The sequence below is a fragment of the Ictidomys tridecemlineatus genome, chromosome 4 (assembly GCF_052094955.1).
Source record: "Ictidomys tridecemlineatus isolate mIctTri1 chromosome 4, mIctTri1.hap1, whole genome shotgun sequence".
Taxonomy (NCBI): domain Eukaryota; kingdom Metazoa; phylum Chordata; class Mammalia; order Rodentia; family Sciuridae; genus Ictidomys; species Ictidomys tridecemlineatus.
The window spans coordinates 183,687,330-183,703,182 of NC_135480.1; the positions used below are offsets into that span (position 1 = coordinate 183,687,330).

The window sequence follows — 15,853 nt, forward strand, 5'->3', positions numbered from 1 at the left end:
TGGGAATAATACTGATATCAACCTTATTGTTTTGTTGTGAAGATGAAATGGGTTAATAAAGCAAAGAGTCAGGTACATGGAATATGTTCAGTGATATTAGCTATAATCTGCAACTTAATATGGTAATAGTGTCCCATAAGTACTTTAAGTGCATATATTGAAACAGATTATTTTGGTAATATTCCTAATTATGTTTGATCCAAACTTTTTCCACCTTCAATAAAATATGTGCAGTTTTGTTTATCATTTCACCAACCATCACCTGTAAAGTCAAATGGATCATGTTTTAAAAGCTCGAGAAAAAAGCAGAACCTGGAGATGAAGGAGGTATAAGCAAGAGTAGAGGAGCTGGAAGGTGAAATAAAGTGACCTAATCTCTTAAGCTCCAACATGCCTTCATTCATGTGAAGATAATTAACTATTTACTGAACAAGTGGATATTTTAGTAGTTTGGTTGGATGTAGGATTCAGAATTGGAGTTTCCTTCAATTTTCATTAAAAAAGTAAGACTTCTTATGCATACAGTATCAAAACTTCATTGTACACTTTACATATATACAATTTTTATTACTCCATTATGTCTCAATAAATCTCAGGGAATTTTTAAGATATAAGGAAGGCATTTCAGTTGCTCTTATTGTATTATTATTTAAAAGTCACTGTTTTTTTATCACAGTTTTCTATACAACTGTATGCTAATTCATTTCCGCTGGTGGTATCTCCTTTACACATTTTATTTATTTAGTTGTTTTTTCATGAGAGAAAAATTTTGTCCTCTTTATTGCAGTTTTATTTTCTTTACACATTTTAGAATGTATATACGGTATGGGAATAATTTAAAGATGTCTGAGATGAATTTTGTGGGAATTTACTTTTTTTTGAAGACTCACAGGGAAGACTTTCTCCTAGCTCTTTGGAAAAGGGCATTAACAATCATTTAGGGCCTGGTCTTAGCTAGAAACTTAAAACCCCTTCAAAAGGATTGTTTCTTACCCTACAAATAGAAAGCCCAGGTCAGCTGATCACACCCCTGTGAAGAACAAGAGCTAGGACTGAAACCCAGGTTTGGGCCCTTTTTCATTTTTCATCACCTCACCAGTTTGACTTTCTAAGGTTGCCTGTTCTCCCATTTTTCTTTAAGAGGGGCCTTGCCAAGGTAAGTCTCAACATACAGTTTCTAATGAAGTTTGAAATATTCTGATCTCCCATCAATAAGTGTCAGGTAGAATGACTTAAACATTTTTTTGGGGGGGGCATTTCATACTCTATTTCTTTATAGCTGTCATTATAGTGAGGAAGTAGAGAAAGAATAATTTGGATAAATGGAAGCCAATATATTTATATTCTCATATTCTCTCTCTCTCTCTCTCTCTCTCTCTCTCTCTCTCTCTCTCTCTCTCTCTCACACACACACACACACACACACACACACACACACACACACACACAATTAAATAGCACTAATAATAATCAAAATAGGGAAACATTATAAATTAACTTTAAAAATTACACCATCTCTTTCCAGTGCTTTTTTACACTTGCATGTACTGTTTTACTTAGCTGTATGACCAGATCACAGAGAGAATTTCATACCCTGTTTTTTTGCCATAACTTTTTATCATAATCAATTTTATATGTTACTATAGAGCCTTCATAGTTATTTTTATGATTGTATAATATCCCACTCTCATGTTTAGCTGTTTTCTATTATTATCTAATTAATTTCTAATTATTTCTCATACAGCCCTTCATTGAACATACCATGTGCAGCTATTATAATGCTGTACATTATTTCCTTTGGTTTTGAAGCATATTGCTAAATTAAAAGGGAATGTCTAGTTTGTGTTACTTTCAGTTTTCAGCATGGTCTTAACCAGTGTTGCCAGTCTTTGCTTCTGAAATTTGTTCAGTGGGAGTAGCATCCTAACCATTGAAGGTTAGGGGCTAGGGGTTAAAGGTTGCACTAAGATTATGACCAAATAAATTTTGGAGAGTTTTGTGATTTAAAGGCTCAAAGAAGTCACACACAAAAGACTAGACTTCATTAGCTTGCATTTCTAAAACTTATTTAAATATGGAACTTATTATTCTCATAAAAATGAGCAGACATCTTTGGGAAATGCCATACTGTATGTTGATGGTGAAAGGAGCCAGCCTCTAGTGCAATAGGATACTTTTTAGGTAATTGATCTCATGCACAAGAGGCAGTAAGTATGTCTGCCCTAACATCTTGCCACCTGACCCTCAAGAAGCTCATAATCTATTGGGGAAACAATATAGATGATGGTGTTTATATATAAACATATATAGAATGATGATTACTGTGACAATGGTTTAGACATAGTGTGCACAAAGGAATAGAAAGGAAGGGAACCTAATCCACGTTTTGTGTGTTCCTAAGTTATTTTCCAAATCACAGAAGGGATTTGGTTTGCTCTAGAGTTTTTAGGTCACTGCCCTAGAACTGAACATATATTTATCTCTATGCATGACTACTGTGGACTAAACACATCTTCATCAACTAAGACAGTACCTGATTTTGATTTAAAACAAATTTACTCATTTCCAACCACTCACCTGCTATGATCAGTGTAACTTTTGTAGAAGGCATAGAGCCTTCATAAGTCAGTTTTTATGTGTTCCAGCCCGGAAAGGAAGTTAGATTGAAGTAAGGATATTAGAATGGATACCCATGAAATAAAAAATACAATAGTAAAACCAAGAAAAGTTAGGAAACCTATTAGAACTCTGGAGACTCACTCTAAAAAAATATGAGGTAGGAGGTTCAAAGTAGAGCTTTGGTCCTTCCAGTCTGTCTGCAGCATTGTCAAGTTCTGAAGAAGTTTTAACACTTGTAAGATGTGATGGGAAAAAATGAAGTCCATAAAAACCATAATTTTCTAAAGTTAAATAGCAATTTTAAATTTAAAGGACTGCTTACCACTGATTCAGGAGAAAGGCAAACTAGAAATACTGCCTGAAGATTGCAGGCAGGACTTGTTTATGTAATTTTGATGGTGTTTCATTGATGATAGAGGCAGAAGATGTTATTAGCTATGTTGCAGAGCAGGATTAACTCAACTTCTGCCCAGTAATTATCATGGGCTTATGTTCAAGAGAGAGAGAGTCGTTGAGAAGTCAAAAGGCCCACAATTATTTTTATGGAAGTTGGAAGAAGAATGAAGTCATTGCCTACATATCTCCCTGTGATCGTCCTATCATGGTGTAAATGCACAACTCATAAAGCAGCTGTAGTTGCCATTTCCTCCCTTTTCCTTAGATGGATGAATGTGATTTAGCATAAAGTTCACGAACTAAGAAAAGCAGTTGGACACAAATGCCTATATCTTTCCACTCAATGTATCTTATAACCTTTAAATGCTTGTTAAAATCATGCTTTTATTTTTACCTTTCCAGTATAAATTGCCATCACCAGGCTTAGCAAATGAAACAGATTACTTATGGTAACCTGTACGAAGTTATGTACTCCAGGCCCTTGACAGAGCTTTCCCAAAGGACAGGCAGTGTCTTTCAAAAAATCCTATTACAAGATTTTATTTGCAGGTGCGATGAACAGAAGGCTGCAAACCTCCATGTTTTATTGCTACCCAACTTCATCATGTCTGCTCACTCTATTGAAAACTGTGGCAAAAATGATACACATCAGCTCTTTTATTCTTTTGTAACTACTCTGTGCAAATAAAATTGTATTGGAGAATTTAATGAAGCAGTATGTCCTTGGAGGCAGCTTTGGAGATTTTCAGTGTACAACAATTTGTCTTTAATACTGTAAAACAGATTGGCAGGAGCAAAAGTTAGTCCTCACAGATTGGCCAATGTTTGCCACATATGTACTCAAGTCACATAAGTAGCAGGGACCTTGGAGATAGAGGCATTCAGTGACCATTCCAGTAGCTTTAGGCTGTACCAGGAAGTGGTTGGGATAGTGAAAACTGCAGCACAGCTGTGGAACTGTGAGGCTGTTTTGGAAATGATCTGTTTACCCAGGAAATAAAGACTGATATTCAAGAAAAAAAAATTGAGTTGAGGGTTAATTATTCAACAGATTACTCAGTGCTATGTCAGAATACTTCTGGGGATCTGTGGTAGGCAAGAGGTCATATTTGAGCTTGCTTTAGCCTTCACAGGCATAGTGGGCCTTTTGCTGGAATCTGGAAAGGCAGCAGTAATGGACCTGTGCTACAAAGATCTGGGCACACATAACGTTGACATTCATGAACTTGTCATCAGGTGTCAGCTTCATGTTATGTGCAATTCTTGACCCATCAGCTTAGCTCTCCTTGCTGCTAACCTGTAAGAATACAAGCATGTGTCACTGACCTCATCTCAAGGATTATATGTATATATAAATATGTACTGGGTATTGAAGCCAGATGTGCTCTACCACTGATCTGCATCCTAGCCCCTTTTATTTTTTATTTTGAGACAAGGTCTTGGTGTATTGCCCAGGCTGGACTTGAACTTGTGATCCTCCTGCTGTAGCCTCCTGAGTCACTAGGATTCCAGGTATGCACCACCACAACTGGCATAAGGATAATCTTAATTCTGCTTAAAGCTCTAAGCTTCAGTACTTTTTTTTTTTCTTTTTTAATCAGTAATAAATATTTGAATAGCTTCCAACTGATGAAGAAAAGTGTATAGGAAGTGCTGTCATTGTGAATTTCCAGCTCCAATGAGGTTGGAATCAACACCAGTTTGTCCTTTGTTTGCAGGCTTGACCCTGCCTGTCTACCACTTTTCTTCTTTTAGATCAGCCTCCCAGCCTGCCATTTTTTGTTATTTGAATGTAGAAGTAAACAGTTTTCTGGCTTATGCTGGGGGAATGACAAGGGAGTCATTTAGCATGTCAGAAATTCCGAGTTGTAGCACTCTTGATATGTATGACCAGATAGTACTTAACCAGGGTTAATAGATATCTCACCAGTGACATCTATGTGAAAATGTAGCTTGGTAAATATAGTCCTGTACTAGTTATGTTGGAAATAAAGGAAATTATTTTTCCTCATTTCAAAGACCTCTTACTAATTGCAGCCATAAAATCTTTAAATGTATAAAGAAATTTAACACAAAGTGAGAAATGGTTCATTAAAAAAAAAAAAAAACCAGCCTAATGCTCTATATGCTCTAGGAATATATTTACTACTTAACATTTTTTAACGGGACCACTGCCATCCCCAGTATTGGGGATTGAACCCAGAGGCACTCAACCACTGAGCTACACCCTCAAGGTGGAAATTGTGCAGGCTGACTTGAACTTGCAATCCTCCTGCCTCAACCTCCTGAGTAGCTGGGATTACAGGCATGCACTGCCTCACCTGGCTCTGAGTAGAAAAATTCTTATTTGGCAGTCAATATTTTCTCACCACAGTTTGCAAAAATTTTTAGTGTGTTTTGGGGCAAACCACACATTCTATTTTAGACATTTCAGTGTTTGCCTCAGAATATAAGCTGTAAAAGTTTATAAGGCAATTTCAACAGATCTCAGAAATGTTTACTTAATGGCTCCCCATCTCTTGTTTGTGCATACCTCTTTCGTGTCTCCATTTTGACATTGTCCATGATATCATAGTACTTGGTTTGTATCTTTCCCACTAAACTAGAGCTCAGTGAAGGCAGGAACTATCTTACCCTTCTTTGAATCTCAAATATAGGCATTTTTTTTTTATGCGATGCTTAGTGGTGATTTAAAGAACCAAAGAAATGCTTAAGAATATTATCTGAAAATCAGTTAGCTGAGAATAATTGACTTAACCTTTTCTTAGCACATTTTCTGTTATTTTGGAACCTTGCAAAAAATCTTACAAAAACCTGGTGTATCAAGGAAAGATTCAGGGCATTAGGTAACATTACCATAACAATATTTTGAGCAGCTTTATACCTCTGTCTTAATTAGGAGGAAGTAGTCTACAGATAGTGTGCATAAAAAGAATACAAAAATAGGGCAGGGAGTGTTCACAGTCTTTGCCTTTAGATATTATCTGGGTTCCAGGGCTTTGCACCTTGTGTGCCTCCATATTTGAGACCTATTTGACTCTTTTTGTCTTAAATCTGGATCGTTGCTTTGCCTGTCTGATTCGGAATCAAAGCTGCCAGACTTTTTTCTATGTAATCACCCCCTGGCCTTGGCCCCCCTTACCTGTCCTGTTGTTGCTGATGCCTTCCAGTGACAGTCAACTTGACCTAATTGGTAATGACATATCACTTACCATACTTCTGTGTGTGCATATTATCCATAAATAAGACACAGTTCTTAACAACTGTATCTTCATTTGAAACAACGTAGAAAGTTAGGTTAAAAGTATTTACAGCCATGCGTGTAGTGTCATAGGTTTATAATCTTAGCTGCTGGGGAGGTGAAGCAGAAAGGTCACAAATTTGAGTGCAGCCTATGTATAAAATAGACATCCTAGGGATGGGACCCAAGTCTAAGCATAAAATTTCTTTATGTTTCATATGTACCTTGCACACCTATCCTGAAGTTAATTTTGTACATCTTTTATAAGTTTGTGCATGAAACAAAGTTTCATGGTGTGGAAATTTACTTGTGGCATCATATCAAACAGTGCTCAAAAAGTATTGGGTTTGGAACATTTCAGATTTTGGATTTTTTTAATTAGGGAAATTAGGAATGTTCCACCTATATTATAAATTATAAATATGCTTTCAAGAATATTAATCTTGTATGCATGTGCAAAAAGATCATGTGATGTGGATGCAGTTATACAAATATATTCACACCTATATTTTTCAACATTGAAAAAGAACTTTCTACCATGGAAAACTTCAAATATTCATTGTATCTAGTTTTGAAAATCTTTCTTTTTGTATCTCCAAGTTTGTCTGGTATCATATTCCTTCTACCTGAAAAACTTTCTTTCACATTTCTTGTAGTTTAGATCTGTTGCTAATTTTTTTTTTTTGTCTAAGAATGTCTTTGTTTCTGAGAGGCACTCCTCTGGGTATTGATGCTGGGCCTGTGATTCTTTCAGCAACTTAAAGATGCCATTCCATGGTTTTCTACTTGCATAGTTTCTAAAGAGAAATCTGCTATAATATTTGTTTTTCTGAATGTAATGTCTTTTTTGTTTTTTAAACAAAAAATAATACTGACTACCTTTCATTATGACCATTGTGTCTTTGATTTTCCACAGTTTGAATATGTGTGTAGGGATGTGTGTGTGTGTATGTGTGTGTGTGTTTATCCTGCTTGGGATTCTCTAATTCTTTAAATCTGTGCTTTAATTTTTAAAAATTATTTTTGGAAAATTTTCAGTTATTATTTCTTGAGCTAGTTCCTCTGGCTTCTTTATGCTGTACTTGGGTTTCAGTTACACATATGTTAGCTTATGTGACATTATCCAGTAGTTCTTGGATTCTTTAATTTTCACTCTTGTTTTGATTTGTCTTTAAGTTAGGATAATGTGACATATTTTGAGTTTACTGATGCTTTTCATAGCTATATTTAGTTTAGCAGTGAGACTGACAAAGGCATTCTTCATTTGTTACTATATTTATTTTTTAATTTTTAGCATTTCCGAGGCTGTTTCTAATAGTTTCTATCTCTCTGCTGGAGTTTGAGGATTTAGGTTTCTGACATGGATTTTCCATGAACTGTGGTTTCCCCTGTACAAAATAGGAAAGTTGGGAATATATGATAATTATAGAATTGTTTTGAGAATCAAGATATCATGGATAAAATACATGTATTCCCTTGGACAAGTCCCTTCCCTTTCCTTCTCTGGGTCTCAGTCACTGTTATTAAATGTTTGGACTGCATGATTCTGTGATGGGGGAAAGACCTAACATTTATTAACAGCCTATATTAATCTCATGTAAAATTTGAAAAAGGCATAAAAAATCACATTTAAGAAGCGCTTTTACAAAATGTTTTAGATTTGCTAGTTCTATGTGGAATTTTAATTGGAAGAAACATAGCATTAAATCTAGTTGCCACTTGGTTAAATCTGATAAAGAATCATTAAAATTTTTCAACTGTGGGGTTTCCTGACTCACTTGAGAAATTTCATGGCTCATAACACATCTCACTCACTCTCTTTGCACTTATAGAATTTTAAATTATCAGCCTGGCTTCCAACTTTTGCATTGAGGAAACACTAATGGGAGTTGTTGCTCTTAACTGACTAAAGGACAATAGTCTTGTTGGAGCTGGCTTTGGCATCACAGACTTGTATTCATATTCTGGGAGCCCAAGAGTGAAACCTTGAGCTGACTATTTATTTCAGAGCTTGAGTTTCCTCCTCTGTTAAATAGGTATGATGCCTACACCAGAGAGCAGTTTTGGAGGTAGAAGACTACATGTAGATTTAGGCCTACTCTCTGATTAATGGTAATCGATCACCCACCCGTAGCATTTAGAGTGTTTGCTAAAATAAAATAGGTCACTAATAAGTCAAAATTTCAGTACATCTATAGGTAAAGGAAAGTCTAATATTCATTTTAACCCCTTTTTTTGGAAAGAACCATCTGGTAAGAGGATATTATAACAATATGGAGAGGATTAACTGAAAAGATTATAGGTAAGTAATAACAATAACCAAGCAACTGAGTACTCACTAGGCAAGGAATGCCACATTTCTGTCCTCAAAGCAGCCCTGTGAAGGAAGCACCCCTCCTCTGAGCAGCCTGCCTCTGTTGGAGTGAGGGTGACCATACTGTCCTTGTGCTCTTCCACTCTGGATTCTATCACTGTTTTTCATACATAACTCCACTGCCTCCCCATTTCTTGTCTCCAGTGACAGACTGCCTGTGTGTTTTGCACAGCAGTGGCACACACAGCAAGTTGAACTGTTGAGATGTTGATTCTTTGGGTTTTTCTTGTCAAGAGTGGAATCCCTCTTCCTGATGTTGTAGATGAAAATATAAGCATTAGCAAACTGTGTGTTGGCCTAAAGCGAAAATAGTAAGAAAATTGTTGTAAAGAAAGTACTTGATCAACCTGAGCCCACCCCCATACTGTTTATTAAAACCAAGTATTTTAAGGTAGCTGTTGATATACAAATTATTACAGAGTAAATATGATGAATTTCAAAAACAGTGTCCAAATTCTGTATGTGAGTAGTTTTACTAGAATGGGCATTATTCAAGACTGAAATTATTTAATACAAAGAAACATTCTTTGTTCGCACTGTGAGCCACTGTCTTCCAAAATGAACACCACAATACCGGCATTCTTACTCAAACTTGAATAACACAGGGAATACTGTCAGATTATTTTACAGTTGTTTTTCTTATCATCACAAAAGTTGTCACAGAACTTCATTCCTGATCATAGATTTTTAGAGTTGGAAGGAACCCAAGAGATCCAGTCTAACTCCTTCCTGCCATCCAAGGGATAAAGTAATTTTTTTTAAAGTCATGTAGCTAGCTGATGTCGGAATGAGGGAGAGATAAGTTCTCTGCATAATGCCACAGTTCTGCATTCCTTTGGAAAAAACTGCCTACTCATTCTTGGTTTTTTAACGCTAGTTAGAGTCTTGTGGCAAGGTTATTTTCCATGACTAACTAGTGTTCTTTTGTTTTCTCATGTGGGTGTCTGGGAACAAGCTCAGTGTTTTTGTTGCAACAATTGAACAGTGGAAGGTGGTAACAAGACACTTGTCTAGTTAACACTTTAGGCGTCGGCAGGAGAAAGTGGTTTGGAGCTCAGATTCTCTGTCCTCATTGTCAGTAAGGCAACTATTTTAAAGTTGAGTTTCCTAAACTGGAGCCTGAATTCCCCCTAAAGTTTTATGAAGATTCTGTGAATATATATTTCAGGAAAATAATCTGTAGCTTTCGTGAGATTATCAAAGGATCTAAGGTTTAAGACTATTGTTCTAGAAGAAGGGAGAACTATACCAGTTGCATCCAAGCACTAATTATAGGAGAGGCTTCCCTTATCTCCAGCTCCCTTGTACCTCCTTCCTACTGACAAGCCTTCCACACAGCTTCCTGGATCTTTTCTTGGAAGCCACTGGAGGACTCCAGCTTCTTGATGCAGAAACATTCCCCAACTTTCTCAGGGCTACCTTCTCTGCTCTGTTTCCATGAGATGCTGTGAGACTCAGGGATGTTTGTTCATTAGAAAGCTCAGGGGTATCACTTCAGATACATTTTGATTGAAAAGAATGTGTGAGCTGACCTGAGAACACAAGACTATTGCAAATAAGGAGGGGGAGGGAAATGCACTTGGAATTCCAATCAATATTTTGCAAATTAGCTTTCAGAATGCCTCCAGTTCTTTGGTTAGGGAATCTGTGTTTGATCTAGGAACTATTTAATATTTTCTAGGAACACAATGAATGTCCGAGTAGGCTTGTTCAGGAGTTGTCAGAAATATTGAATTTTTCCTTCTCAAATTTTATTTCACTTGGGCTGGGGATTTGGCTCATGCGGTAGCGCGCTCACCTAGCATGCGTGCGGCCCGGGTTCGATCCTCAGTACCACATACCAACAAAGATGTTGTGTCCGCCGAGAACTAAAAAATAAATATTAAAAATTCTCTCTCTCTGTCTCTCTCTCTCTCCCCTCTCACTCTCTTTAAAAAGAAAAAAAAAATTTATTTCACTTGGAAGAATCTACCCCTGAATAGCAATTCATTTTGATGGGAATTCTTCCCAGAAGAGAACATATAGAGAGCATGTTCTAATCTTTTTTTTTTTTCCTTTTTTTAAGTCCAGCATCTGGACACACAAAAGAAAAAGCTAGCACTAAGACTGAAGTTGGAAGAATTTGTTCATTTGTGAGTTTATTCATTTTAAAAAGCCTTTTCTGAGAACACATCATAAACACTTAGGAATCATGTTTGATGCTGGTAAATGAGATGCCCTCTTCCCTTGCAAGGCTTGCAGTCTGCTGGGGATACAGCTTGACAACTAAGAATAACAGTTTAGCATGCAAAACACTCCAGCAGAGGTACCAAAAATGCACTACTCTCATACTGTCCCTGGCCTGGAAGTAGAGTGGGAGTGGAGCCAGTGGAGGGTCAGCTGAGGAGTTTAGGGTGAGTTTCTCTGAAGAGGTGACTGTTGAGTTGTGTAAACTTGTCTGGCTAAGAAGATAACTTGGTATATGATGATATGTTTGTGCCCTTCCCACTTTTTTGGTATACTGGGATTGAACCCAGGGTCTTGTGCCTGGTAGGCAAATGTTCTATCACTGAGTACATTCCCCAGTCCTGCCTTTCCAATTTTAACTAAACTTAACATTGACTAGGCTCTCTTATTTTATGTTTTCAATTAGAGCTCCAAAAGAGAATGGAAGCCACTGGAGGACCGTAGCTGCACAGACATACCATGGCTGCTGCTCTTTATCCTCTTCTGCATTGGGATGGTAAGGAAACTCACAGATGATCCAAATCCACGCTTGTAATCCAAGGGAACATGGGGAGTTGGTTTGAGAGGGAACTTCGTATATATGTGTGCTGAATGGGTTGAGTAATTCCTCAGGATTCTCAGTTCCAGGGCCAGGGATGATCTGTTCACCACTCTGTCAAGATCACAGTTCATAGAAACTTAGGTCAAATGCTCTGGCCTTCTGAAATGATCTAGCAAATGAGAGAAGGGTCCCAGTTGATCCTTGATTTTGATCTTACTTTTCATTAAAAAAAAAAAAACCGACTATCAATCAATCAATCAAGGGTTACTAGATACCAATGAACTGTTTTGAGGGGGAAATAGCCTGCTTAAATGGTATCTTAGTCCCTCCAATTATAAGCAGTACAAAACGGACAAAACCCATACACATAAGCCTGAGTGTTATCTTTTTAGACCAATCAGTTCTCTCAGAGGCTTGGTATTCCTTTGTAGAAAAGTAGATGTGTTACTAGATGATATCTATAGTACTTCCAGTTGTGACGTTTTTTAGTTCCTCCTGGATAGGTGGTTCCCCACTGCTTCTTTCTCCTTCAGACCATGAGAGGCCCCTGTAGCCTACTGTATAATGAGTACATTTCTCCGTGGAAGATCAAGAGACCTGGTGATTTTCCAATGGGATGGGGAGCACAGTCCCTGGTGCATGGTGCTGGGTGTGTGGTTATTTGCTGACATTCCACTCTGCCTTGACAGGGTGCCTGACGCAGACTTTCTTGGCTTTGGAGTCACTGCCAGTGTGCTGGGCTGGTAAAAAGACAAACACCTGTTTTAGAGCTATTTAGAAAGGACTTGGAAGGCCTCACCTGGTCCATCATCTGTACTTTATAGATTAAAACATCAAACCCAGAAATGGAAATGTCTATCCCCAGGCAACACCGCTAGTTAATGGCAGAGCTGGGAACAAAGCCTGGTCTCTACTGGGGCCAGTGCTCTTTTCTACCTCCCTTTTCCTGCTTGTGGAAGGGACAGAGTGATAACAGTATTGCTCTCTTTCATAGTCTTCTGCTACACAGAATGCAAGTACACTTCCTCAGGCAGCCTTTATCTTACTCAAGTATATTTTCTTTTTTTTAATATTTATTATATTTTTAGGTGTAGATGGGCACAACACAATGCCTTTATTTTTATGTGGTGCTGAGGATCGAACCCGGGTCCCGCCTGTGCTAGGCAAGCACTCTACCGCTGAGCCACAATCCCAGGCCTCAAGCATATTTTCAACTCTCTTCTTCCCATACTTTTATGAAGACCTTTAGAAAAACCTTATTCTGTGTGTCTCCATAACTGCTCACCTCACAAGAGCCATCTGTGAGTCACAGAACAACTGTAATCTTGGCTAGTCACAATTATAGGTACCAGTTCTGCCCCTGAACCAAGGAAAAAAAGTAGTAAATTTTAATGAGATGTAAGAAATTCAATAAAGTAAGAAGTGTTTAATTTAAACATAAAAGTGCAGGTTCTCCAAAAGAAAGATATTTAGAAAGGGTCAAAATACCCATTTCCTAACTTATGATGTATGGGATACTGTTCAAGAGTTTACTTAACGGAATAGCATTCTAAGGGAATGACAACTGAAATGCAGTATGCACAAATATTCATTTAGATGTGGAGAAGGTTTTTTGTTAACAGAATTAGTCCATAGCCTTTCCTTACCCCCTAATGCAACCCTGGGACAAACAGTAGCTGACCTTTCAAAATTATGTTTATAAAAACATGTACCATGCCACCCCAGGTGCTTCTGATTTTCTGTGCTAAAATAGCTCAGGAAAGTGCAGTCATTAATGTTAATAGACTGATTTGGGAGTGACTTGAGACTAAGGAGTTATTTGTTTACTGAAACGTTTTAATGCAATGGTAATTAATATAATGTTGATTTCAGTATGATGGTAATTAAGACCCACTGTGTGTACTTTTAAATGCCAGGCATAGCATCATTTGTTTGGGAATGATTTTTTGAATAGACTACTTTTATAGGATTCAGATAACATCAAATTTTGCTGTATAGAAACTGAAGAAATTGTCATGTTCTATTGCCCATTTTACTGGCATAGCAGAGGTTCAAAGTTTTTTTGGTTTTTGTCTTCTGAGTATTTGTTTTATATGTTTTCTTTAGAAGATTTTTGCCCCCATGGAGTTCATTCTCTACTACAGGTTGAATGTCTCTTGTCCCAAATGCTTGGGACCAGAGTGTTTGAGGTTTCAGATTTTTTTTTTTTTTAATTTTGGAACATTTGCATATACATAATGAGGTATCTTGGGGATGGGACCCAAGTCTAAACATGAAATGCACTTTTGTTTCATATATACCTTATGCATATATCCTGAGGTAACTTAAAAAAAATTTTGTTGTTGATAGGCCTTTATTTTATTCAGTTATTTATATATGGTGCTGAGAATCGAACCCAGTGCCTCACATGCTAGGCAAGGGCTCTACCACTGAGCCACAACCCCAGCCCCTAACCTGAGGTAATTTTATACATTATTTCAGTATACTTGCATTTGGGCTGCAGCGCATCACACTAAGTTATTTGTGGAGTTTTCCACTTGCGGCTCATGTTGGCACTGAGAAAGTTTCCGATTTGGGCGCATTTCAGATTTCAGATTTTCAGATTAGGGATACTCACCCTGTATTTTTAAAAGAAACCTTCTCTACAGATTTTTTGAGCATTGATTTATGCTCCACACTTTCATATATGTGTTCATCTTGTTAAATTTTCCCAGTTACCTGGTGAAATAGGTTTTATCTCCAGCTTATAGACGAGGTGTACAAATGTAAAGCTTAGCTTGTCTAATAAGTGGCAAGGACAGAGCACAACTGGAACGTTCTGAGTGTGTTCTTTTCACCGACTGCTCCACCTGCCTGCTTCCTTTACAGGCTACTTTTGTTACCTTGAAGCCTGATGTTCAAACCATGTGTATGTTCTATTGTCTTTATCTGCAATTCTTTGCTCACTTTTTGGTACTCTCAAAAGCTAAAGCTCTTAAATATTTTAAATATTGTCATCTTTTACTCCTCTCTATCATTAAATCCTTATTTATACGCGTTTATCTCCTCATTATTGATACTTCTTTTTTATTTCTTCCCTTAGTTTCAAGGATTTTCTATGCTTGAATTGTCTAGAACGTGGGATGTTTTTCAAAATAAATTGGCATCAGACTTCTTGAGAGCTATCATCTCCCATGTTTGAACTTTCATCACAATTTTGAAATTAGTGGGCATATGCTTACCCTGCTCTAAAAAATTACAAGTAACGTTGCACTTCTACATTTCTGTTTTCAATTAAGGTAGTAAACAAGTGGTTCTCAACCATAGCTGAGTGTTAGAATCAGCTGGAACACTAAAACACAAACAAAACCAAATTTCTTTCCTGGGACCCACCTCAATGATTATGATATAATCTCTGTGATTCTGGTGTTCAGCCAAGGTTGAAACCCTCTGTTATGGGCACTGATGAGCCACAGGAGTGTTGATAAGTGATTTGTCTGGGTTAGAAGTGTGGCCCTAGAAGCTATTGTTGAAGATGGAAGCAGGAAGAGATTTTAGACAGGCCACTTTTGAGGCTGGGGCAACAGTAAAAGGTGAAAATTTTTAAATACGATAATGGTAAAGGAGAGAGAGAGAAATAAGACCAGTAACATCAATGGTTATTAATGTTGCAGGCAAACGAGAGACAGAGCAAGGGGGACTGTGAGGTTCTTGTGTTACAGGTTCAGTGTAGAGTTTTTCAGCTCAAATCCTACCCCAGTTCCTCCTGGGTTCCCAACCATGGTTTTTGTATACCTCAGGAGACAAGAGCCGCATGAATAAATAGTCACCCACGGGCACTTGATTATGCCCAGGGAAGCACTCCATGGTAAAAATGACTTGGACCCTGTGGGCTAAATCCTTCCCATCTGGGACAGACTTACTTCATTCTCAGAGTAAAGTGTATCAGGGAAGAGAAGAGAGGACTGGCTCAGATCAGTTTACGCCACAGAGGCAGGAAAGAGAGGAGGCTGGATGGCCCTAACAGGAGTGCCTCCATGGAAAGTGTCATCCCTGCTCACCAGCAGCTAGCCATTATTTTTAGCACCAGACACAGATATTTAATACTCGAAACTATTCATTGCTGCATACACTATTGTTATCACTTTCCCCATTTTATAGATTAGGAAACAGAACTACAGAGATATATTCAATATGTTCAATAACTTATTTAAGATTTCACAGTGGCACCTCTGATCCCAGGGAAGAAGAAAAAGTCATCAAAGGTAAACTTTATACTTTATTGCCTAGAATCAAGAACAACAGAAAAAGTTGTTCAGAACATGGTTCTGTAGGACATAGTAATCTTATGTGCCAATAAGCTGTGGCCTCACAATGTCTCAAACTCTGACCAAATAGCTAAACATTACTCCTCCCTCTACTGTGGAGTTGGGAAGCTAGGGTGAGGGGCAGAAGGATGGAGAGAAGAAACCAAAGA

General features: G+C 37.6%; 1 protein-coding gene across 4 annotated transcripts in view; it reads left to right on the forward strand.

Annotated features, from left to right (window-relative positions):
• Slc44a1 (solute carrier family 44 member 1) overlaps positions 1-15,853 on the forward strand; it is a 184,141-nt gene that overhangs the window by 36,391 nt on the left and 131,897 nt on the right. For all 4 annotated transcript variants that reach the window (XM_078047905.1, XM_040286123.2, XM_013360504.4 and 1 more), the window contains exon 2: positions 11,263-11,352. In XM_078047905.1, the coding sequence (XP_077904031.1) occupies positions 11,263-11,352 (90 nt within the window). The remainder of the gene's footprint in view (positions 1-11,262; positions 11,353-15,853) is intronic.